The sequence below is a fragment of the Magallana gigas genome, chromosome 2 (assembly GCF_963853765.1).
Source record: "Magallana gigas chromosome 2, xbMagGiga1.1, whole genome shotgun sequence".
Classification (NCBI taxonomy): domain Eukaryota; kingdom Metazoa; phylum Mollusca; class Bivalvia; order Ostreida; family Ostreidae; genus Magallana; species Magallana gigas.
The window spans coordinates 15,503,443-15,528,966 of record NC_088854.1 but is presented as its reverse complement, the minus strand read 5'-3'; the positions used below and the strand labels follow the sequence as shown (position 1 = coordinate 15,528,966).

General features: G+C 33.4%; 1 protein-coding gene across 5 annotated transcripts; it reads right to left on the bottom strand.

Annotated features, from left to right (window-relative positions):
• Window positions 1-21,018: 21,018 nt before the first annotated feature.
• Window positions 21,019-24,362, bottom strand: LOC105334361 (archaemetzincin-2). 5 transcript variants are annotated; one of them, XM_034448174.2, is made up of 4 exons: window positions 24,213-24,362; window positions 22,959-23,061; window positions 22,133-22,646; window positions 21,019-21,822 (listed from the first exon to the last, which is right to left on the bottom strand). In XM_034448174.2, exons 1-4 carry the CDS (start codon window positions 24,279-24,281, stop codon window positions 21,513-21,515), a joined length of 996 nt encoding a protein of 331 aa, XP_034304065.2. In that variant the 5' UTR covers window positions 24,282-24,362; the 3' UTR covers window positions 21,019-21,512. The 5 variants fall into 5 exon arrangements, with proteins under 5 accessions (XP_034304065.2, XP_065931294.1, XP_034304066.2 ...); XM_066075222.1 differs by having other exon boundaries at window positions 22,133-22,626; window positions 24,189-24,288; XM_034448175.2 differs by having other exon boundaries at window positions 22,133-22,626; window positions 24,213-24,230.
• Between the last annotated feature and the right edge of the window lie 1,162 nt (window positions 24,363-25,524).

The window sequence follows — 25,524 nt, the reverse complement described above, 5'->3', positions numbered from 1 at the left end:
TATATTATTCATAGTATACCGGCGTTGAATTTAGCCAAGTAATTATTTGCTGCACACAATGTATTTATACTGTCCAATATCTAGAGTAAGAATAAGTTTTCTACAGAAATGCTTTTACCTTAATTTGCTGATCAAGGTTTAAACACATTAATGGATTTTTTAATTCCTTAATCGATGCGATAATGGGGTACGGTGGAGAGAACCGATCTTTGATAGAACAGATAAATACACCGTATAACGGGTGTTTTCTGTGGCTCTACGTATACTTTTGTAACCACTACAAATATACTTACCCAACAAAACCCTCCCTCCACCCCCACCCCCTCCAAAAAACATAGGTAATCATAGATTACAAAGCTCACCGAGACGAGACATCACCCTTATGAGACTTCACCTTTATGAGACCACCTTTATCATATTACATGAAAATCATACTTTATGATCTTGGATATTCATGGATTCTGTTTTGACACAATATCGTATATCATCTGTTAAAAAATTGTATGATAATCATATGTTAATCAATACAATAATATAAAATTAAATATTGCATCCTATCATATTTACAACATATATCATATAATACAATAAAATACCATAATAAACAATGATGAGATATGATATTGTAACATATGATATGACATTGTATTGTGTTATACGTTATTGTATTTGATCACATAATACAATATCATAATATATACAACAATATAGTATTATATTACAATATCATATTACATAATAACGTTGAAACATATGATATTATATTGTATAATATTGTATGATATTGTATGATACTGTATCATTTTTGAAACATAATATGATATTGTATCATATGATACAATATAATTTGATACAACATTGTATCATATCAAATGATACAAATTATGTGATAATAAAAGTAAAATATATGATACAACATTATATTATACATATTGTATCATATGATACAATAATATATTTTACAATATCATACAATACAATTTCATGTGATGTGATAATATATCATATTATAAACCAATATCATATTATACAATATCGTATGATACGATATTATATAATATTACAGTATCATATTATACAATTTCATGCGATATAATTCTATATAACAGAAACTTATATCGTATTATACAATATCGTATGATACAATATTATTGAATATTCAATATTCTATCATAGGATACAATATTATACTTTGCAATATCTTATGTAATAGTATCATGTGATAAAATAATAAATTAATAAAACAATATGATATTATACATAATATACAATACTATACATAACGATATCATGTTACAATATCATAACATAAAATATCAAAAAAATTGATACAATATCATATCGTATTATATAACTTTTTATAATATTATATATGATATTATATTGTATCACATTAAACAATATTGTTTCATAACATATAATACTATATCATAGGAATCATGTTATATCATTTATCAACAAACACATTTATCTATCGAGCAGGTTTGAGTGAGGTAGGAGATTTCTATAGCATCCTTGATAATTGAGATCAGGGTCTGCACCTGAAGCAACCTCTGCGTTTCATTTATAATATAGTTAAATCAACTATGCAAGCTATCATCTATAAAACATGTGACCTATTCCAAAAAAACTAAACCTAATCCAGCATCCGAAACCTATGGCTCAGATTCAGCATTCAAGCCCGTCATGTGCATCAGTATACATAAGACGCATCTCCATGCAAGTTTGGTGAAGTTCAGACCAGTATTAACTAAAATATCATCATCAGAGGGCACTAGCAATAAAAATCTTAACCTCCTCCAGCATCCGCAACCTATGGCTCAGATTCAACATCCATGCCTGTCAGGTGCATCTGTATCATAAGACACACCATCCATTCAAGTTTGGTGAAGTTAGGACCTGTAATAACTAAGATATATTTTTTAGCATCCTTGATAATGGAGATCAAGCTCTGCATCTGAAGCTTCCTCTGTGATTCATTCATATTACAGTTTAATTAACTATGCAAGTTTGAAATAGTACTATTATCTTTTAAACATGTGACCTGTTCCAAAAAACTTAACCATATCCAGAATCTGAAACCTATGGCTCAGACTCAGCATTACCATCCATGGAAGTCTGGTGTAGTTAGGACAAGTAATAACTAAGATAAAATCATCAGAGGGCACCTGTTTCAAAAACTTTAACCAGCTCTAAAAACCTTAACCTCCTCCAGCATCCAAAACCTATGGCTCAGATTCAGCATTCAAGCCTGCTTGGTGCATCAGTATCATAAGACACACCATCAATGCAAGTTTGGTGTATTACGGACCAGCAGTAACTTAGATATTGCTATCAAAGGGCAACTGCAACAAAAACTTTAACCTGCCCCCAAAACCTTAACCTCCTCCAGCATCCGAAACCTATAGCTCAGATTCAGCACTCAAGCCTGTCTGGTGCATCAGTATCATAAGACACACCATCCATGCAAGTTTGGTGAAGTACGGACCTGCAGTAACTTAGATATTGCTATCAAAGGGCACCTGCAACAAAAACTTTAACCTGGTCCAACAACCATAACCTCCTCCAGCATCTGAAATTTAGGACTCAGATTCAGCATCCAAGTCTTTCAAGTCCATAAGTAGGTCCAGATGCATCATCCATGCAAGTTTGGTGAAGATAGGACAAGTAATAGCTTAGATACAGGACCTGCAACAAAAACTTTAACCAGGTCCGGACGACAACGCCGACGCCGACGTCGACGCCGAGGGTATAGCATAAGCTCCCCCTGACTTCGTCTCGGTGAGCTAAAAATTGTAATTGAGGCTGGTTGGTCAACAAATCGATTTGATCTGCTAAAATTTTTTAGACATCTGTAAACTATTATTTACTCGTATTAAAGGAAAAACACATATATTTTACCTTTTAAATTAGGGTATTTTACTTTATTTTCCCCAGTATATAGAGCTCTTCTTCTAAAGGAGGTCGATACAGTTTTAAAATTGCCACGACCTCTTAACAATATTCATTCAGATTGGAATCAAATTTTTTGATACCAAAACATCAAAGATAGGCAAATCAAAAAACAATGGCTTTTCCAATATAGATTGTTGTCGTGTTTACATCTGCATGGGACGTGAATCCAACAACAACAAAACACCTCTAAAATTGGTTTACAATGAATATTGATGGAATTACTTTAGGTATGTACATATTTCAAAGTATTTGGATTTTTGTGGATATTGTTGCACAAAAATCGCAGTTGGATAAAAATTCCGAAAAGTTCTGAAACTGATTGAATTCTGTAAAGAACATGTATAAAATGTAAATACATCGTTCTAATGAGAATCTGCATGTTTCGCTCATATATAGTAGTATATATATAGTATAACCAACTATTCTGTATCAAACTGTATGTAAGATTCCGGGTACAGTAAAACAAGCAGTGGGTATGAAACTATAAAAAAATGATAGGGAGTCACAGGAAAAGAGTACGGCAAGCCTGGTATGCATTCGTTTGTCAGATGTGACAATGTCAGTACCGGAATTTGTTTCAGCGTGGTGCGCGCGACGTTTATTCCTGGTACCATTCTCCACAACACGATAATTGCAGATGTTTATCTAATTCCCTTTACATTAATTGCACGGATTAGCCCTGACAGTTTAGAAGTTGGGCGTACTTGTGTACAACTGTCAGTACAGATCTACACACGACCAGAGGGAAATTGTGAAGCATAGGGGAAGTACCTCAAGATATTTTACAATAATTTTCGTTTTAGAAAATAACAAAGTAAATCACACTTTATTTTCATGGCATTGAATTCCAATATCAGCAACCACTTTAAAAAGGAGAAAGAAATTAATTTAAAGAAGCCTTAATTAATTGAACAACAGCAAAACAAGAACATCGAAACAAACAGCTTCAGAATGAAAGTTGGTTTACAGTACGAGCTCGATGTGAATACTTGCATTCTTATAGCGCTTTTATTTAAATGTTTATAATTTAATTCTAGTTGTAACGCGCTTTCTGATTGGCTAAAATATTATTTTATATCGTTTAAAGAATGTTGTCTACGTCATAGTAAGACTAACGTCAAAAACGTATCAATACGCCTGACGTTACGTTTGAATTTTGCACAATTTTAAAGGTCAAATGGCCGTTTTTATCTACAATGAAGAGTAAAAAAATTAAATTACAAGCAATGAATTCAATATTTATTAGTTTTATACGATATAAAATGGTTTGAAACAGTTTACGCTTTTTTTATAAACCGCTTCGCATCGTATATCGTATAAAACAAATAAATATTGAATTCATTCCTTAAATATTGTTAACAACTAACAGTGCTCTTACAGCTCCTCAATTTTCAAGGGATTAATCGTTATATCGATAAAACGATGCATATCAATATCCACAGTGCGTTGTATGAAACCTAAACTTCCAATAAATACATTTTGATCCAATAGGTAAAAACTGCTCTTTAAAAAAGAAAAACGTTTTTAGAAGAGTATACTTTAAATAAATTTAGATATGAAAATAAAATTAAAAAAAAAAAATTCCCCATTGATACACTACAAAAAAATCCAAATAAAACACAGAATGTACAGTTTCGATCTTACAGAAGCACACGATCTACTAGTATTTAGTTGTAAGTTACGTTATCCAACTATTTAAAAAAGAAGAAAAAACAGTAACCAAACAACTATTGCAGCTGCGAATGAAGGCTTAAAAATACCAAAATATATCATGTTGCCTTACGATATCGAATGGTGTGTTCAAAAAACAACCTCGTTTCAACAAGAATGTTTTTCAATTCTGGACCTTTATATATGTTTATGTACGTGTCTACACATAAATTGAACATCACAATAAATGTTACATAATCAGGATTTTTAATGGACTTAAGTTTACCTGAATATCCTGTTTAGGGAGACATTTTATGAACAACATCGGCCAAAAATACTAGTAATCAATTGATAAAATCAGTATAGAACAGTGTATGAGACTGTGTGAGAAGAAACATTTTATTCATGAGCTGTAGGGTCTGGTTCCCACTGTATTAAACCAATAAATGCATGTTGTGATCCTTCTATGTTTTCTATTTCGGACCTGCATCAAATTAACGAATAAATAATATTTATGACGACAAATCTCATTTAAAATCTGCATAGGTGCAAATGCCAGAGTTTAAAGAAAATCTGTATTGTTTGCATAAAAGTTACAGTAAGGAGAAATTTACAACTACGGAATTCCCTCCACCAATTCATTAATCGAAACTCTCTCTCTCTCTCTCTCTCTCTCTCTCTCTCTCTCTCTCTCTCTCTCTCTCTCTCTCTCTCATATGTGAAATTAAGTAAGATAGTTATACAAACATGTACATAACCTTTATGAAATATTTATCGACAAACAAACTTTTCCACAACAAAAAGTTCATAACCCGATTCAAATGTGTGACACTTTTGTGTTGTGACACAGATAAACAAGTGCCATCAATTGAAATCCCGAAGCGGCCAGTTTTGGCTGGTTGACACCTCAATCTTTACTAAACTGTAATCTGTTTATTAAGATACCTACATAGTCAGTTTCTGACAATATCAAGTCAAATAAACTTAAGCGGTCCAATGAAAAATAAACAGATCTCGAAAAGTGGTATGGCCCCATCCCGAAAAAAAGATACACAGATAACCAGTTTGTACTTATTTGTCTCATTGATGAAGCGGGAATGCAGTATAAAATTTTATTTTAACAAACTATTAACTGTAGCGAAGTTTCTTTTTGTAAAACAATCGGTCTTTAATCATCATTTAACTGATTTTCTTCATATTTTACTGAAATATTAGGTTTAAAAACAGTTCATCTAAAAAATAGACTTCAATACATTTAATTGTTATTAAACGTCATTTGAATTTCATATACTAGTATCCAAGTCTGAGCAACATAAATGCTCCTTTCATTTACTATAGAATGAAATTATGACGATGTTCAAATGTTGGACTGAAACTTTACGGCATTGGAAAATCATCGAAAAGATGGTTGTTATGACGTATATTTAAAAAAAATTATATAACGACATTCATATTTGAAAGACGGTAAAAGAGTTTAAATAATTTACAGTCTCCGGGTTGTGCACTTCCTCTCCTTTGTGATTGGAAAAATGCATGATGTGAAAATTTACCTTTTTTTCATTGGTTTAATTAAATACTGTTCGGCGAAAGGGAGATAATTTTCTGGTGACCCTTTTACGAACGACTTAACGATTTTCGTAGATTTCAAATCTTAAAAAGTGGGAAAACGGAAAAAAAGATAAAAAGTTATATTAATGAAATTCAGGCTTTAAATTTTCAGTACAACTAATTAAAATACTCTATAATATCTATTGAAATAATTTGTTCTTTTTGTACTGTTAATGCAAATACATAAATGTGAAAATTTGATGTAGTATACATACTTGCCAACCTCCAACATGTGAAAATCTGGTCATGACCAGATGTGGAAAGTAAAAAATCTGGTCATAGCGCGTAACGACATTCACGATATATTTATCATGCATTTCATAGGTATATACAATAGAAATATGTGTTAAAACTTATGTGTAATACATGTACTTTATTGCAAAGAAGCATTTTAACTAACAGTTGCTGATTTTGAATTTCGTAAAGTGATCTGACACAGAAAATAGTAGGTTGTGTTCAGCTGAAAAAAAAAAATGCAAAAAGAGTTTCTGCTACATTAACCTTGCTTTTGAACTCTGTAAATGATGTCATGAAAGTTGTAAGCGACGATGAAGACCTTTTCTTATTGGAAGCCATCAAACTTAATGATTTAAACCTTCGCTTAGTCAAAACAACTCACGATAATAATTACACTTATTAAATAATGTGTCTATTAAAGCCATCGGCATTGTTTACGCGTTATGTAAATCCAAGCTTAGCTTGGGTTGATAACTGGAAGTCAAACGCGCAACGTAATTTACGAACCAAATCCGGAAATCGGGAGATTTTCGGATTGTTCGACAAAAATCGGGTGAAAAGCATGACCCGCCGGGTCATAAAAAATAATCGGGTGAAGGGTTGAAAAATCGGGTGTGACCCGACGAAATCGGGTCAGTTGGCAAGTATGGTAGTATAGCTAATATCTGTAAAAAAAACTTTGCATATAAAATACGATAAAACTGATATCAGTAAAACAGATTCTGAATGCAGTGGTATTAACTTTGATTTTATTATAATACGACCCTTCCTAAGATCTCTTTTTACCTACTATAGTCGATCTCAACTAACAAGCACGCTATTTTAGGCACACATCCTTAAAAGGCACACATACAAAAGTTCATTACATATAAAGGCGACGTGTATATATATATATATAGAGAGAGAGAGAGAGAGTGAGAGAGAGAGAGAGAGAGAGAGAGAGAGAGAGAGAGGCTTTACTGAAAATCTTGGATCTATTGACCTGCTATCGTTATTGATTACAGAACTACACATGTTACCCTTCTCTGTGTTTCTGTTTTGGTATCGAAGCCAGGTAGTTGCATAGTTGACGTTTCTAGGACGTCAGATATTCTCCCTGCTTCGTGTTATGGTGCTATATAAGCTAGTTTCGTCCAGCGAATAAAGACACATTTCTACGAAAAAGATGTGTCATTATTTTATGAAATTGATATCATATAAGATATTTTACGTAATAAAACAGGAATTGTACACTCTTCTGGTGGAATCACAGAAGATGGCTTACTACACCTTGAACGATTTTTCTCAGATCAGCAGAGTATTACTTGATTATGAAAGAGAGCATGGTGCATAAAAAGTACTGATACATATGTAAGTCAGATAAAAGAAAAAAATATGCAAATGTGGATATTAAACATTATTATTTTCAAAAATTGAATTCATTAAAAAGGAACAAAAGCCCCAGGCGGATTCGAACTCGTGATCGGGGGTCCTTTAGCCACTTAGCTTTGGTTATATTATAAGTCATTCTACATGTATGTTAACATTTAAAAAAAACCATTTGAACTATCTTGTGACGTCTTGATGTAATGACCTACCTTAACAATCCTGTTTAATTATAGTTTTTTTTAAATCCCTTATTTCGAAATTACATCAATCATCATAGTGAGGCACTTGCGTGCAATGAACTGTTTTATGTAAATATACAATACATGTAGTAACATCGTCAAAGAAGGGTAGAGCCTGCCCTCAAATCCTGACGATAGAAAAATAAAAAGTAAAACATTTACTTAACCAAACCAAAATTAAAATTTCTTATCCATAGGGAGGGGGTTACCTTCTTATTTGATTTTTACATAAACTTTCTATTTTTACACAATTTCTGGAAACAATTTTGGAGAGGGTTCGTTTAGATTTTAATTTCTAAATTAGCACAGTAGATCGTCGACCAAATTAGGACCAGCTCCTTGCCCTCTTCCTCTGTTGCTACGTGCCTGTATACGACATGTAACCAGATCAAGAAAAACCATCTACAATCATACTTATGTACGCTGCTTGTGTGAACTGACCTAAAAACCAAGTTAAACTACAAGCATATCTTTTCTAGAGCGACCCGTAAACAACAGCAGAGTACCAATGACTCTATTGTGCATACCGTAAGAATTGTTATGCTTATTAAAAATCTTTAGTAGTTATTGATTTGTACGATTTAGTCGCTTTCCGTGGCATACATGTCCATGACCAACGTTGTTGTCGATATCGACGATATCGACAACAAAATGAGAATATCGATGTCGATATCAAATTTTGAAAAATGCTAGACCAATTATGATGTCGATATCGACGATATCGCACACAACTAGACAATATCGACATCAATATCGACACACACACACACACACACTGATGAAGTTGCAAAATCAATTATATTGTCGATATCGTACACAAAATGACGATATCGGCATCGATATCAACACTAATAAATTTCAAAACAGACTAACTATATAGGCGAAACACAAAATGACGATAAACTAAACAATAGCGAACTCTATAATTGCATTAAAAGAAATATAACAATATCAATAAAAATGACAATATCAATCAATGTATAAATATCAATAATAATGAGAAGAACGTTCAAATGATGGTATCTAGGATTGCAAAATGATATAACTGCGATCGTCTATATCGTCAAAACTTCAAATAAGCATGGTACAGTTTTCCAAAAAACTTGATTACATTCTGCACAAATGCAAGTCGATATCGATACGATATCGTCGATATAGACGATATCGACAATAAATATGGACAGCATTTGTTGTATACATGTCAATCGATTTCAATACGATATCGTCTATATCGACGTTATAATAGAGTGAGTTGTAGTATCGACGATATCGATATGAAATATGGACAACTTCAGTTGTAAACAAAGGAAAACGATATTGCAATAAACGTGGACAGATTTAGCTCTGTACTTATGCAAATCGATATCGATACGATATCGACGTTAAATATGGACAGCTGTAGTTGTGTACATATGCATTTAAGTTCTATAATATTGAAATTAGTTAATCGATATCGATACTACATTGTCGATATAATCTATATCGGTACTACATCGTGTCTTCTTTCGTGGAACAGCAATTCTTTAGATTTGGCCAAGAGAAATATTTTTTATGTCATATTGCTGAAAGGGGATGAAAAAATACAATCTAGTAGACATACAAGGATTTTTTCGTCTTTATCTTATTTAAAAATGATTTTTTGCACATACATGTAATGTATGTAACCTGAAATAGAAAATTAAGTATTTTCACTTAAAGCAATATGAGCTGCAATTTTCACAAAGAACTTTTTTTTAACAAAAATGTTATTTTCTACTTAAATGACAAAAATATCATGGTTTTTAAATTTCTTTTCGCCAAATTTTTGTAAAAAGGGCCGTTCAGGAACCTTAATTGGAGCGAAATTGAATTATTGTCGTCCTGTACAAAAATTGATTTGCTTTATGTTCCTTTGAAGAGGTATCTTTCCTCTGACAAAAATTAATGATGTTTTCCAACCTTATTTATCATGGTTTTTAAATTTCTATTCACCAATTTTTTGTAAAAAGGGCCGTTCAGGAACCTTAATTGGAGCGAAATTCAATTATTGTCGTCCTGTACAAAAATTGATTTGCTTTATGTTCCTTTGAAGAGATATCTTTCCTTTGACAAAAATTAATGATGTTTTCCAACCTTATTTATCATAAAAGCTGAAGTTTTAAGCAGACTTATCGTACTAGCAGGTTTTTGCAGCAAAATAAAATTCTAAAATATACAGCTCATATTGCTTTAAAGACATACATGCTATGGAGTTACATCAAGATTAAAAGTGATTCTAGTACATGTATGTGTACAGGTGTTGATAAAATGTTAATATCAAGATGTGATCATGTGGTGTCCAAAGATTTCTATAATCCATCCCTTTTAATGTACCCACTTTGTTAATTTATATATAGGTGCTGATTAATAAAGTAATACATGTATATGATTAGTATACAGTTGGATATAGAAGTATATGTAGTTCAAATTGGCTATAGTGACAAAGCATTCCCCGGGAGAGTAAAGGGGCGGGTGTCATTCGTAGATTGGGGCTTCTAACGTCCCCAAACTACATGTACATTCTGAGTAGGTTTTTATGAAGCTAATTATAAGTATTTCCATTACGCAGTTTATATAGATTCACATGCATGCGCATGATATTAGTATATGGCGAGACAAGGATAAGTTGGAATGTATGTTTTAAATTCATCGCTTTGATAAGCTATGGTCTTCTACGAGTGAAATATGCAGACAGACAGACAAATATAAAATATGTTGTATTTATCGCTTCCCATTCGCTCCCTGCACTGACCTTTGAGATAATTTAGATTTGCTGCAGCACGTACAACCCCAAATTCACGGGTGTTGCTAAAACGCGGAACGGTAAGCGGAACGGAAAACGGAAAATCTTATCTTATGTTATTTACTTCATAGATTTGTTTATCATGCTGAAAACGATATACTTTATGTGAATTTTTTTTTCGAAAGATTAGCAATGATAAATTATTTATTAAAGAATAATTATTTCCTCAAAATTAACAGTACATGCATTGACCACTAGGCTATATTCTGTCCCAAAAAATCCTCGATTCACATTTTGCAGAATAACTCGATATTTATATATAACTCAGAGTTCAAGCGATTCTCTTTCAGAAGCATTGAAAATTCTCATTATTCTTTCTTTTAAACGTCCTCTCTATCTCATCAGCTGGTTTTAACACACGGCTGAAAATAAAAAGGTCTACGGGGTTTTGCATTTCAACATCTATTTCAATTGCATCTTTTACAGGTATGTATATTTTTTTTAAATCGTCCAAATGTGCTGCATGAATATTTTGGGATCAACTGACTATAGTCCAAATTTATAATTGGAAAATCAAACCAGGCAAAGTCTAGAGCTCTCTATTCGGATCATATTTTATAGCTGCAGGAATGAAAAACTGCCAAGTAATGCAAACGTAAACAAAATTCCATTGTTTAAAATAATAGTTTCACCAAGTACAGGGTATTTTAATGTTTAATCAGAGACATAAATAACATATAATTTATGTCTCTGGTATAATGTATTTTAATTTCAAATGTCGTCAGTCGTACGGTTTTTTTCTTCATCTCAAGGATACTGTGTCGTCTGTATGATTTATGATCGTATAGAACACCGAAAATCCAATGTTGATGTAAGTATATACATCATATTTGAAATATAAAAATACTCATAAAACACATGAAACGCGTTCACTAACTGCGTACGTTATGCTGATATGCCAGCAATACCATATAAGAAAAATGAATAAAAAGTTACAGCTAATTTGCTTGTTTAATCGTGTTAATATTTCACAATTCGTATACATTTGATTTTTTCCGTTTCATACTTACCTAAAGCCAATTGAACACAATGCTATATTTTGATAGACATTCATTAGAATATCAATAAGACAGCAACATGTTGATAATCATTCATTAAATATGAATAAATGATACAAAGTAAATCGTTTCTAGCCAGTCTATACCCTTTTAAAGCGATAAACGTGATATGATATTTTCTGTTCCGTTCCGCTTTCCGTTCCGTTTTCCGTTCCGCGTTTTAGCAGCACCCCAAAATCCCAGTTTAAACCGGATAGATGAACACTTATCTAATGTGACACCCTATATATGATGGACACAAGTCAATATTAGTTTTTCATTGAGAAGTACTTGATTCCGTTTACCTAGATGACTAAATATTAATCTACGTTTTAATCATTCACTAAATGTGGTAAGTAGTAAGGGTCACTAAATGAAAACCCAGCAAAAGATGGTGCATGGCCGAGCTCTCTCTCTCTATCTTTTTCTCTCACTTTTGCTTATATCACGCCCCGAGGAACGTGAAAAGGATAGATAAACGAAGAGCAAGGACCAAGTGTGTTCATCTCGTGGGTAGAATATCATATAGAACAAACCATATTACGTATATTATAATCATTTTGAATTTGAACCTCAGAATAGAGTTTGCGTCCGACTAAACTTAAGCTTAAGTTTTTCATTCAAAAAGTCCTTTTCCTCGCAATTTTCATTCAACTTTTCGTTTTTGACATTGCGCTGCATGTCGAATTTATGATATAGCATGCTTTCATTTCACTAATATAATTTTAAACAATATTTAATTTCAAAAATTTACTTGAATGCAAATTAGTTAAACCCTTTGTTGCACAAGTTTCTTCTTCCAGTGTCTTCGATTAACTGAATTACACCACTTGTCTACGCTATTTTGAGACAACCCTCGTATATCTGGCACTGCGGCATTTGTACTATATGTACTAAAGGATGTACATGTACTAACAAAAAGATTGACTATCAATCGTCACAAGGAAATAAATTTAATTAATAAAAATATCTTATGAAATTATTGTAACTTTCTAAATGTAAATAAAAAAAACCCTTCAAATTTCAATACCATTGCAAAGAGTTGACTTATAATAAAATAAACAAAAAAGGTTCATGTTTTTATCATCTTTGAACAGGGTTTAACACCTCGATTAATCGTACTTCTATGGCGGTAAAGTAAGCAAAAATGCTTCGATGTGCTTGTTACTTACATGTATATACTTTCCATGAAGTGAAAACTATAGCCACACAATTGTAAAGGTTGATATCACCCTCATTTTCGAACAAACAATGGTTTTCGAGGGTTGTCAATTTCAACTATCCTCCCAAACACTGGGCAAACAGACACTATTTATTTTCATTATACTGAATGTCTTAATTTGAAAGAAAACTTTACTGCAACGTAAATTCTACGGAGAACCGTGCGCGCATAATTTCGTTGTGTTACCCGTTGCCAAGCGTGTTGCTAACGCTGAGGGTAATAAAACGGAATGCAAACTGCGTCTTAACAAATTAGATATCAGTATTTAACATGAAAGTATAATAATATTATAGATACTACTATCATGTTTACTGCATAAAATAATCTTTAGCAGATTTCAAGCCATGACTGAGTGCAGGCCAGCAATGAAATAGACAGGCCTACGTCACATTGCTGTTTGACACCAACAACCCAAAAGTCCAAGCTCTTGTGAAAATGTTTCTAAAACACTAACGCGTGTTATGGAGTCCAGCAACGGTCCCAGCAATACTTTATATACAGAATGATGCTGCTCAAGAAATATTCTTGTGAGGAATTACGATGAATAGCAGTTGGTCTTAAAGTAACTGACAGTGGCGATTTATTTTGGATTAAATTGATACAAAAGTCATTAAACTCTCCAGTTTCCCCAATTCATATAAATGTATACATATACACACTCTTAAATCCGGTAATTGTGTGAAATTACTGTGTGTTAAAAATGTCGACAGATGAATGACCTCAGCTAATAACGCTATATAGATAATGCCATTGCTCTGGGGTCTGTAGAACTCTATGCTTGTACTTGGCATTTATTTTATTTCAAATGAGATAATCAAGCATACGTTGTAGTCTACTTATGTACAAAATAGTAATAAGCCTAGCCAGAAGCCAACATAAACAGCCCCATACTGAGAGGATGTAAACTATCTCTCCTTCTCTCTATTTATTTATACATGTATATATGTGGTTTTAGTCTTTGAATTTTAAACTTTAATGAGTCTATAACCATAAGGACAATGGTATTTTGGTATTGTCCTTTATAAATGGTCAGAACTCGCGACATGGTTAGGACAACGACCCATAACCTGGTCAGTCAGTACATTCTATAGCGGACGTAATGAGTCAATGACCAGTTTACGAGATATATCAAATGGTAGCGCATTGTAAATCGAACATTGACACAGATTAGAATTTAAGGATTTTTCGAACTCAGCTTATGCCAGCGGGGGTTTCCGGATCTGTTTGTACCAAAACACACCGGTGCTCGCCAATAGTTGCCCATAGATTTTAATAATCTTTGTATATTTAAACAGACACATTCACACAGGTCATTACAGTATATATGACAAATAATTTACAAATTTTTTCATGTACAAACGATTTCATTAAGGTCAGACGACACGTTCCTCAATTTTAGATAACTTTTTCCAGGAATTTGTTAATGGTTTACTACTACTTTGACAAGTTTTCTTGCAAAAAATTAGGGTACCTTACCAGGCATTTCTGCAAAATACTAGAGTATGCAATTTCCTATATAATCTTCTTGAAAATACACTTGAATTGCTGATATAAAAATAAATACATCTACAGCACAGCGATATGCACTATATTAGAACAATAACTCCGCCGGGGCGGGGTTTTGAACTCACGACCTCTAGAATCTACACGCTTCTGGCAGTGAGCGGCCACGAATATAACCACTCGACTATCTAGACATATAACCAAATCCAAGTAAATTTTGATCATTTTTAAAGCAATTATAAAATTAATATTTTTTATTGGAACTCTTTATTACGAGGAGATACAAAAAAGATTCTCGAGGAACGTGTCGTCTGACCTTAAAGACAAGAGGCCAATATTTAGGCCTCAACGGTCACCTGAGTACCATTGCCCATACACAAAATTGTCAAGGAGTCTCATAAATGCATTTAATTTAGTTTCATTATGGAGTAGAAGATGTAACGACATCCACCTTCCTGCCTGAAATCTTTCAAAAAGGACTTTTAACCCCATAGTTTAGCACAAGACTTAACTGTTATAATCTTCTTCCCTGAACTCTTTTCAAATGCTTTCACAAAATCTTATCGGTAACTATGATGGTGAGCATCATTATTTTTCTTTTGTAAACATATGAATTAACTCATTTCTTTAATTGAAATTCCTGAGCAGATTAAAATAATGAGAAAAATACATACCCCCTCCCCCCTCTTTTCAGCCATAACCCTTGTCTTACATGAAGGTGGCATGAAATATTATAAGTATCAAAGACACAGGATAATTTTATTTCTAAATATTCAGTTAGTTTTAAATATTCTGTGTTTTGTGTCTGTAAAGAAGAAGATTTTTAAACATTATATGCATTAACACTATATGGCCATATTGCCCCCCCCCCCCATCCCTATGACCTGAACCCCTGACCCAGGGGCGATGAATTGCACAATTTAGGTTGAGGAGTTTGTAGACATCATAACCATGCATTCAATTTTTACCCCACATGTGTGGGAGTAAAGATGAAGATTTTCTAAGATTTAATACATTTTCACTATGTGGCTAAATTGGCCCGGCCCTAGGGCCTAAGCGCTGTCCAAGGGGTCATGAATTTAACAGTTCAGTTAGAGGAGTAGTCCGTTGAAATCATAACCATGCACTCAGTTTTATTCAAATATATATGGGAGAAGAGAAGATTTTCTAAGATTTAATACATTTTCACTATATGGGCAAAGTGGCCCCACCCTAGAGCCTGAACCCCTAACCCAGGGGCCATGAATTTCACAATTTTAGTAGAGGGCTTCATGGAGATCATTACAAAGTATTCATTTTATTTCCTCATGTGTGTGGGAGTAGAGTTTTTGAAAAAAAATTTTTTTTTTAATATTTGGCTCAACCCCTGGCACCCCAGGGGTGGCATCGTCGGAACCCACGGATTTTCTATCCGTTAAAGCAGTGTAACGGATAGAAAACCCGTGGGTTCCGACGATGCAGGGGTGGTAGAGCCATGAATTTCACAATTTAGATTCTTCATACCATAGAGCTGCTTCATACCAAAGATTGTAACAATCGGCCTCGTAGTTTTAAGAAGAAGATAAAAATGTATAATTGTTAACGCACAACGCACGACGACGGAAGAAGACCAATTGCATTAGGTCACCTGAGTGACTGAGGTGACCTAAAAAAGGAGAAATGGTCTAATCACGATATAACCTGCATATAATGAAGGACACATTACATTTATAAACGACGAGCTATTGACGGGTAAAGCGCGGACCGGGTAAGCTAATAATTGAGAGCACCGACTCTGATCGTGATACAGGATACATCGTATACATATACCTCAGTCCAATATACCTTACTGATTAAGACGGTCGGTCGGGTCATTCATAGATCTAAAAAATCCGCCATATTGTACCCTTCCGTCGTGTCCGAGGTTAAAAGGACTATGTGCGGTTTGGTCAAATATCTGCCCCCGATTTTAACCAATTTTTAAATAGTGTCGTATAAAAATAAAATCTTCACAAATCATTGTATAGAGGATGCCTATAACTTTAATCTTGATTTTAGTCATCATTGCTCATTTGCTGTTTATCTATGACGTCACCTAAATGACCTAATTCCCGCAAATTTGCAAACAAATGAAAATATTCTCATTTTTGCTCTATATTTAGCATTCGGAAGTATAGAGCGCAGGTCTGCTAAAGTGCGATTTTAACATATATTTTTCGTCAGATAGATATACACATTATACTAAAAAATTGTACTTGAGCAAGCCTGCGCTCGATGTTTCCGAGTCGAAAAACCATCGGAAAACACCCATATTTTGCTACAAAACATCAATTTATCAAAATAATGCAATCTTCATGACTTCATTTCTACATTATGACGTCACTGTGGTGATAACCTTTTACACCTTTATTTCCAATATGGTTTAAAATATCTTTCACCTAACTTTTAAAGCTCTTTCTAAAACTTTGTTTTTGGGGGCAAAAAATGCATAAAACCGCACATAGTCCTTTCTACTAAACGCATCGATCTCTACTGAAACTTTATTTACTGGGAACAGCTGGTGGTTCCATGGAAAGAGGAGGACAGGCGTGGTTGAGAATTGATATTAATGCTTTAGATCTTTCCCACTCTATCAGTTTTACAAAGTAAATACCAGTTGAATGTCACGCAGAAAGTACTAGTATCCTGTTGGATACAGCGGGATTAAGCACTAAAATTTACCCCGAGCTTGTTTGTGAAGCCCTGTGATTTCTTGTCCCTTGCCACATGTTGGTTTTTCGGTCAACGACCTTTCAAAGAATTACGTGTACGTCTGTTATTATAAGAGTTATCCCTTGTTCAACATTACAACAGACCGTGTTGTTGCAATGTCCAAATTGCATGGTGGCCATTGCCATTTTAAATTAGTCTTCCTGCAAAACAAGTCTGCATAAATATACAAATTAAAGCTAACACATTTTTTGCTAGAAAATTCATTTAATTATAGCACTGAATGATTTATTTTTGACGTCGTCGTGTCAATAACTGCCGTCAGGTGAGCAGAAAAATTGAATAACGCGCGTTAGCACGTTATGATAATTTGTCTGCTCAACTGACGGCAGTTATTGACACGACGACGTCAAAAATAAATCATTTAATGCTAATATTTACATTCCCTTAGTGATGAAGTCAATTATTTACTTAAATAAATCGATATAAATTGTAGCTCACGGAGGGAGTAAATTAGTAACAGCAAGAACAGCTGTTTTTCAAAACCGGTTTAAACTGGTTACTGAGTATCACATAGACTGTTGAGTTGAGATCGACGAGCATGAAAATATAACCCATGAAAAATAACAGTTGAAATTTTGCTTTTAACAACAAAGTCAACTTTTTTGTTGATTAATAGTAAAACATGGTGTTTTGTCAACACTCATAAAATATATTTTTAACCGATAACTTAAAAATCACTGTTTGAGAACTACTTATGTAAATTACACGTAAATTCATACGCAGTGATTAGCTATTGCATTTAGAGGCATTTAAAGATCACAAAATTTAATGGAAAAACACAGTAGAATGTAAATATAAGGACATAAATACGGTTTGGTTATTGGATCAAATCCAATGGATCAAAAGCACGTATATTTGATCACCTACCAACCTGCATTTGGATAGTAATAGTTTGTAACTAGAAAAATCTTACTTCATATTTGAAAGGTGGGCTTGATAAAAAAAATTTCGTGGATTTCCCAATTATTCTCTTTTCTCTCATTATAGGACGGAATAAAAGAAAGATTGGTTGTTTGGACCGTGGAAAAACGCGAGTAAGCAAAGAATATTAATCTGGTGCTATACAAGTCAAACTTATATAAGAATAGAACTGGCACAACCGCGTGTATTCCGACCGATCCAAGCTTAGCATCAGATCTGTAAATGATGGTAAAAAAAATACAGCAAGTATGTAAGCTTTATACAATAAACACATACAATGTATTATGCGGCTGTTAATGGGGAAGGTGCAGGTTAACATTACTATATCTTTGCCAAGCATTGCATCGACACACTGTAATAATATGATAGTAAAGACAAGCGTACTCTTGTCCGTTTAAGACTGTCCAAGTCAGCCCCCCCCCCCCCCTCCCTCTCTCTATATACACTAAAGTCGTGTTGTTAGAATATTGTCAATGAATTTGAAAATGCAATTAATATCATCGACAGTGATCTTGTCCAAGCAGAAGCTATGTATGTAGAAAATACTTCTAAATGAAATATAAGTACAAAATTTACAAAAACTTGTACAATCATTATACTTCACATAGAACACGTAGACCGATATCAGGGCTGCGTTCAAGATCGTAGCTGCTAGGTAGGGCTACGTAGCGGCTACGTTGTTGAACGGTAAGCTAGCCTAGCCGCTAGGTAGATATTCGTAGCCTAAATACATCGAATTCAAGATGGCCACCTTAGTTACCACTTTGTAACGTTATTATAATGAATCTTAACATATATATTTCCGCTTGAAATTAACAAATTATGTCAATGTAATAAGTCTTTAGTTGAATATTTCCAACTTCAAATCTGAGACCTAGCGGCTAACCTTGCGGTCCGTTCAATAGACCTAGATATTTACGACCTAGCGGCTAGGCTAACAGCTACGATCTTGAACGCAGCCCTGCTTTGTTTAAAAACAATATTATCTACAAGTCTGATTACCTGCCAATGCAACAAGTGCACTAGCTGCACATTCATATTTTATAGGTCGCCATTATCTTATCCCTCCTCGTCATAACACTGTGATTATATCTGTAGGTGGCCGGGGTTGACTGTTTAAGTTGATAATTAACTATGTCAAGGACAGTTTCCTCCGACTAAATTCGTTCTATTTTCGTTATGGGTAAAATATTTTTGTAAAATGAGGTAATATTGAAACTAACGGTGTAAAAATATTGCTTTGTTAGATTCTTTCCAGATCACACTTTGACATATTCTCTTTTGAGAAGTCGAAGTAGGCTATGCCTTTCCACATCTCAAAAGAGAATAACTCTGACCCACCGCCCCACACAATCCACAAGTCACCGTCAAAGAAAGGACAAGAGCGTACAAGGCCTGACAAATCCCCCCGTACCCAAGATTTTGAAATGGCATATGGACATATAAAAAATCTTTACATTTGAAACTCTGCATCACATGTATAATATAGAACTGCATTCTCTGACAAATAAATGAAATAGAATAATACATACACTTGGTACTTATCTCCTTTGTTTTATCTGATGCTTTCTAAGCATTACAGCATGATTTCAGATCTGTGCTAGCGCTATTTTTATCCGACATTGTATGTACAGAACATGAACATTACGTAATTGTTGTCATTATATAAATGGTATAAGATATTTTTCTCATAATCAATAAAAAAGCAAAACACGTTTTACTTAAGGGCAAATGAATTAAAAATAAAACGCCGTCTATACGATTCGAACACCCTCTCCATGGAGAAAGATGGACTATGAGCCTCCGCCTATCACAGTGAGCTACGTTGACACATTGGAGTACGGGTGAAAAAAATTAACTTTTTTGACAATAATTAATTAAAACGTTTTTGGTGAAAATCACAAATTTGACCCTTTATGGGTCTAGACTCCATTTTAATAAATCAATAATAAAAATCAAAATAAACTTATTCTTTATATAAAAGTACTTTTAAGATGGAGTCAGGACCCATTCATACCTAATTTTGCAATTAAGAACTGTGAATGACCCAAGATTTAGGCAAAAAACGATGTGCATCTTAATTTGGAAACCAATGCCTGTCGTGTTTATAGAATGAAAGCACAATATTGACTTCCATAGTGAAATTTATAATGAAAACAATCCATACAAGTCACAATCTAATTAAAATTAGATCCTTCACGCTCTCATATTTGATATGTCGCTGTGAGGTGACCCCGTATGGGACGTTGTTAGATCCTCACAGCGACATATCAAATACGAGAGCGTGAAGGATCTAATTTTAATTAGATTGTACAAGTCAAAAATTAAAATTCTAACTTGAATTGAAATTCTTTCGTCTCCATTGCTCCGAGTGGGGAATATACAACGCCTTGTACGCCCCTGTTCTTTGAGCGTAATTGAACATCTTTTTATTTTTTTATTTATAGATATATATTTCGTATGTATTACCAAAAAATAAAATTATGGACGGATCCGGATTTTTTTTTACCATGAGGTGGGTGGGTAAGGGTAGGATGGGGTTCGAGGGATGGGGTGGGTGTTTAATTCATAACAACACTCTTGCAATTTGATTTGTAAATTCGTTTCTAGTGATAATTAAATTGTGCTGAACGACATCTTCTTAAAGATTACAACCCATATTGGTAATACAGATTCACATTAAGCCAAGAGAGATAACTGAAAAAATTCACTATTACTTGTACTAGTATTAAATAAGATTAACAATTATTCTACATTCTTAAAAGAACATACATTTCCTCACTAACATACAGTGCAATAGGTAACAAGAGGCTCACAGGCCTTGACGGTCACCTGAGTACCAAAGCTGGTCTGAGTCTCATGTTTTCATTTTAAGCTTCATTTTGAAGTCTCAACCTATTTGCAGGTCTGAAAAAAATCGGGTGGACGACTTGGGAGCTACAGTGCCTCCAACAGTAAAAAAAACTGCAATTAATGGTGCAGTTTGTTTACTTGTAAAAATCGCAATGCTTCACACCAAAAATGGTAACAATTGTCCTTGTAGTTTTCAAGAAAAAGTTAAAAAAGTAAAATTGTTAACGAATGACACACCATGGATGAAGACTGACGTAGACCAATTGCAATAGGTCACATGAGTGACTCAGATGACCTAAAATACCGGTAAGTCTCTGTTGCTAATGTTTTTATAAAAAAAAATTTAATCATTCAGATCCTAACACAATATCTAAACGTGTCTGGAGCCATTCCACCTCTGCTTGAAGACCATGGGAGCCCCAGAAATCCATCATTTTCCTGTATCTCTTCTCAATGTCAAATCTCGTGATAAAGTACAGCTTGTTCAAACAAAGTGGACACAGAAATGATGGTCTTTTGTCAGCTTCTTGTAAATGGTTGGAACCATTCATCAGGCATTCAAAGTAGATACAGTGGCTCAGTCCATACATGTGGCCGATTTCATGACACATGACTTTACAGGCCCTCCTTATAATGGTTGGCTCTCCACCCTTTTCTCTGTCAGTGTGTAAAAATCAAAACTATTATTTTTTGTTTTCAAAAGCACGTCTAATGGAAAATGTTTAATTCTAAAGGATGAAATCTACTTTTGAAATTGCTACACATCATTTTCTATGGAGAAGTTAGACATTTAATGAGTTTTGGTGACATAGGATTAATTAAATTAAATCATTATCATCATTAAAGGATAATATGCTGAGTGCACCTGTATAAAATGTAGACACATATGTTCATGGAAAAAAACTTTCCTTTTGTATTACATATATAATCATTACATAATACTCAGTATATTAAGATGCAAACTTACTCTTCTGGCTTATATACAGTGTTTTGTGAGGACCCAAAATTGGATAGATATCTAGCTAATGAGTACACTCCGCAGCTATTGGCCAATTGTGCTTGACCAAAGACAAAGTTCCACGAAGGTTTTGGGTACAAATCACACATTGTTATTCCTGCCACACAAAATGCATCTGATGGAACCTCCATTTTATCTAACACTGCAGAGGCATCAACTTGGAAAGTCTTTGAATCTTCATTAATTCTGTTAGGTACATCTTTAAGCATATTCTTTTTCTTGCCAATTTTGATTGGCACATCAAAAAAGATGGCAGCATATATTGACAGTGATTCAAGGATGCTCTTTGGCACCGGTTCCTCATCAAATATCAAGGGGGTAAGGTAAATGAACTTCTTGCTATAGGTTGGTCTGTTTATAGTCATGCCAGTGGAATATCGTTTGAAATTTTGACCTCTTTCTTTGTGCTCTGCAAGCCATTCTCCTGATTTGGATTTCTTTTTCTGTGTGAATGAAACTGGATCTTAAATAAAATAAATTATAAAAAGAATTTTGAAAAGGGAATTGGCAAAGTCAACAATGATTAATTTCAAGAAAATTTTACTTTTTATTTGCAAAACCATATTCATACACCTAGAATGCAAATGCAGTTACACTAACATAAACATATATATGTGTTCTAACTATCAATACACCTTTTAGTAATTTTAGTAATAAAAAAAATATAAATATTCAATGATACATGTACCTATAAAGGCTATACTTGTTAATGTGCTTTCTCTCTCTCTCTCTCTCTCTCTCTCTCTCTCTCTCTCTCTCTCTCTCTCAAACTTACCAGGATACATGAATCTGGCATTTTTCTCATTCGGAATTTTTTCATGTGCAGTTTTGCATTTAATGGTACCATTGCATGCAGTACTAATATCTTTCTTTTTTTCCTAAAATTTGCAAGGAAAAAAATCAAGGATCTCAATGTACCAATTTTGTGTAGCACTAATCTCTTCTAAATCAGTATAATAGTACATGTATAAATATCTAATTTGTTCAGTTATTTCATATACATGTATCTTAATTACATGTATAACTGTGTTGAGGACCTGATGTTTTGTTATTACAGTGTATACATATATATGAAATACTGATTGAAACATGAAGTTCCTTAGATGGGCTTGTTACAAACACTTTGTTTACGAGATATAGACTTTACTGAAAAGTGTATCAACCTAAGAGAAAATGAGGTCCCACAGTAAATCTAAAACCTCTTGAGGATCAGTCTTGCACAATGTGTGTTTACAATAGAGAAGGATAAAAAAGCTGCATTTACTGTACATCTATGATAAACTTTAAAAATACCATATGATGGTTTTTTCTTCAAATGTTCGCACTGTAAATTCATATTCCATTTTGCAGTTATTCTATACCAAAACTGCCTATTATCACCATTATGGTGATATCTGTCCCAACTTAAACTCTATTTTTCCTTTTAATAAGCCAATAAATTGAATATCACAAAATATTATGTTTATAATATCCCGTTTTTTATTGATATAAAAATTACCATAGTTGAATCTCGTCAACTGATTGGTTAAGAAATATTTCTGTCATATTTATATATCAGTCTCAATGACCAATGTGTTTCTGATAATATGCGAGATTTTTAAGTCGACTTAGAAGATATTAACTTTCAGACAAGGAACTGTGACTGCAGGTTTGGACAGTATTTCTCCCACCCCATTTCATAAATTTATAGCTGACTGATCAAATAAAATCTGAGAAGTCAATTTACCGTAATTATCTGGCAATAATATTCCACCACAACTAATCAAGTATGACTGTTTTTTATACATCCAAAGAAATGCTTCAATTTTACAATAAAAAGTAACCAATTAAAAATATAACGTTTGGACCTATATCATATGGGCTCGTTGCGTCCTATTTGTCTTTTCACTTTTTACCATCCCTATACTAAACAGTTTAAAGCCTTAGTTAAACAGTGTTAGATATAAATGGGAGGAATATAAACAAAACATATGATGGTCAAAAAGTAAGAAGACAATAAGTTTACTTATGAATGTATATGATTTCTTACAGACAAAACTTCAATTCCTATTATTTGCAGTAATTTAGCATCAACACTGGCGGTCGACGACTGTGCCATTTTTGTTTATTCAATATATTCTGTTCATTCAATCATAATCCAAACCCGGGGTAACGTCGTGCGGAACACCTTGGTTTTTTTCCTTTACTTTTATTTTGTCTCTGTAACTTCGATCCCGACGTTATTAGAGGCCCATGGGCATAAATGGTAACCGTAGTTTATGTAGTACAGTTCTGTGTAAAATAAAATGAGTAGAGATAGAAAAATTCAGCTTTTGGTATTGACAAACAATTATGAAATAATATATCATTGAGAATGGCAGTATCATTCAACATTCCATGGGATTTATATGATGTAAAATAAGACAAAGCATACAAAAATCAAATTTCATTCAACAAAATATAAAAACTTTTTTGCTTATTTGTCAAGCGACTGCCTAGGCACAAGAACTCATGACCCTTGGATCATGAATTTCAGTGGAGGCCATCTTGCTATCATAACAATAGCACGTTAGATTGCCATGTACAGAAAAAAAATCAAAATGCTTGATTCTCAGCAATGTTTGATATCTCTCAATTATCTGAGAATTTTTGATAACTTTTAGTTATCTAAGAATTTTTATATAAGTACATGTAAATATATTATATTTTGTAGAAGGTTACAATACCTTATTACGATGAAAAATAATTCTTTACTTTATTGAATGGTATGTAATCAATAGAGTCATTATACTTATAATACATGTAATTTAGCAGGCTAAAAATTGGAGAATTTTTCAAGCGGGAATAAAGTTGTGATTAAGAATAAAGGCCTGATGCCATAAATTCTCAATTTGCCGTGTCATGCCCTTTCCTAATGCTAGACATGGCAACATAAACCAACTACAGCAGATTGCAGTAGATCAGCTAAATAAGCTGCGAAATCAACATGAAATTTCTCATTTTCTTTCTGACCAAAGGTCTTTTCTTTTTATTCTTCAAATGAAATGGCTTGTGGTAGCTAAATGTTAAAGGTTTTGGAGACATGAAATGAAACCATGTTAGAATTACATGCTAATAATTATGATTGTTTAATTCAATTTAATTACAATTAGATGTTCTGAATCTGCTACCACATCTCAAATTAAGAAGAGATAGAAAATTTGGATCATCTAATTTTAATAAGATTGATGTTAATCATGATTTAATTTCTTTGTGACAAACTGAGAGTAGTTTTAATATAAAGTTGACATACAAGTAGACTAATCGAGAATAACCCAAAGAATTTTTTGAACTTAAGGTTTTATTACAAACTATTGTTTTTG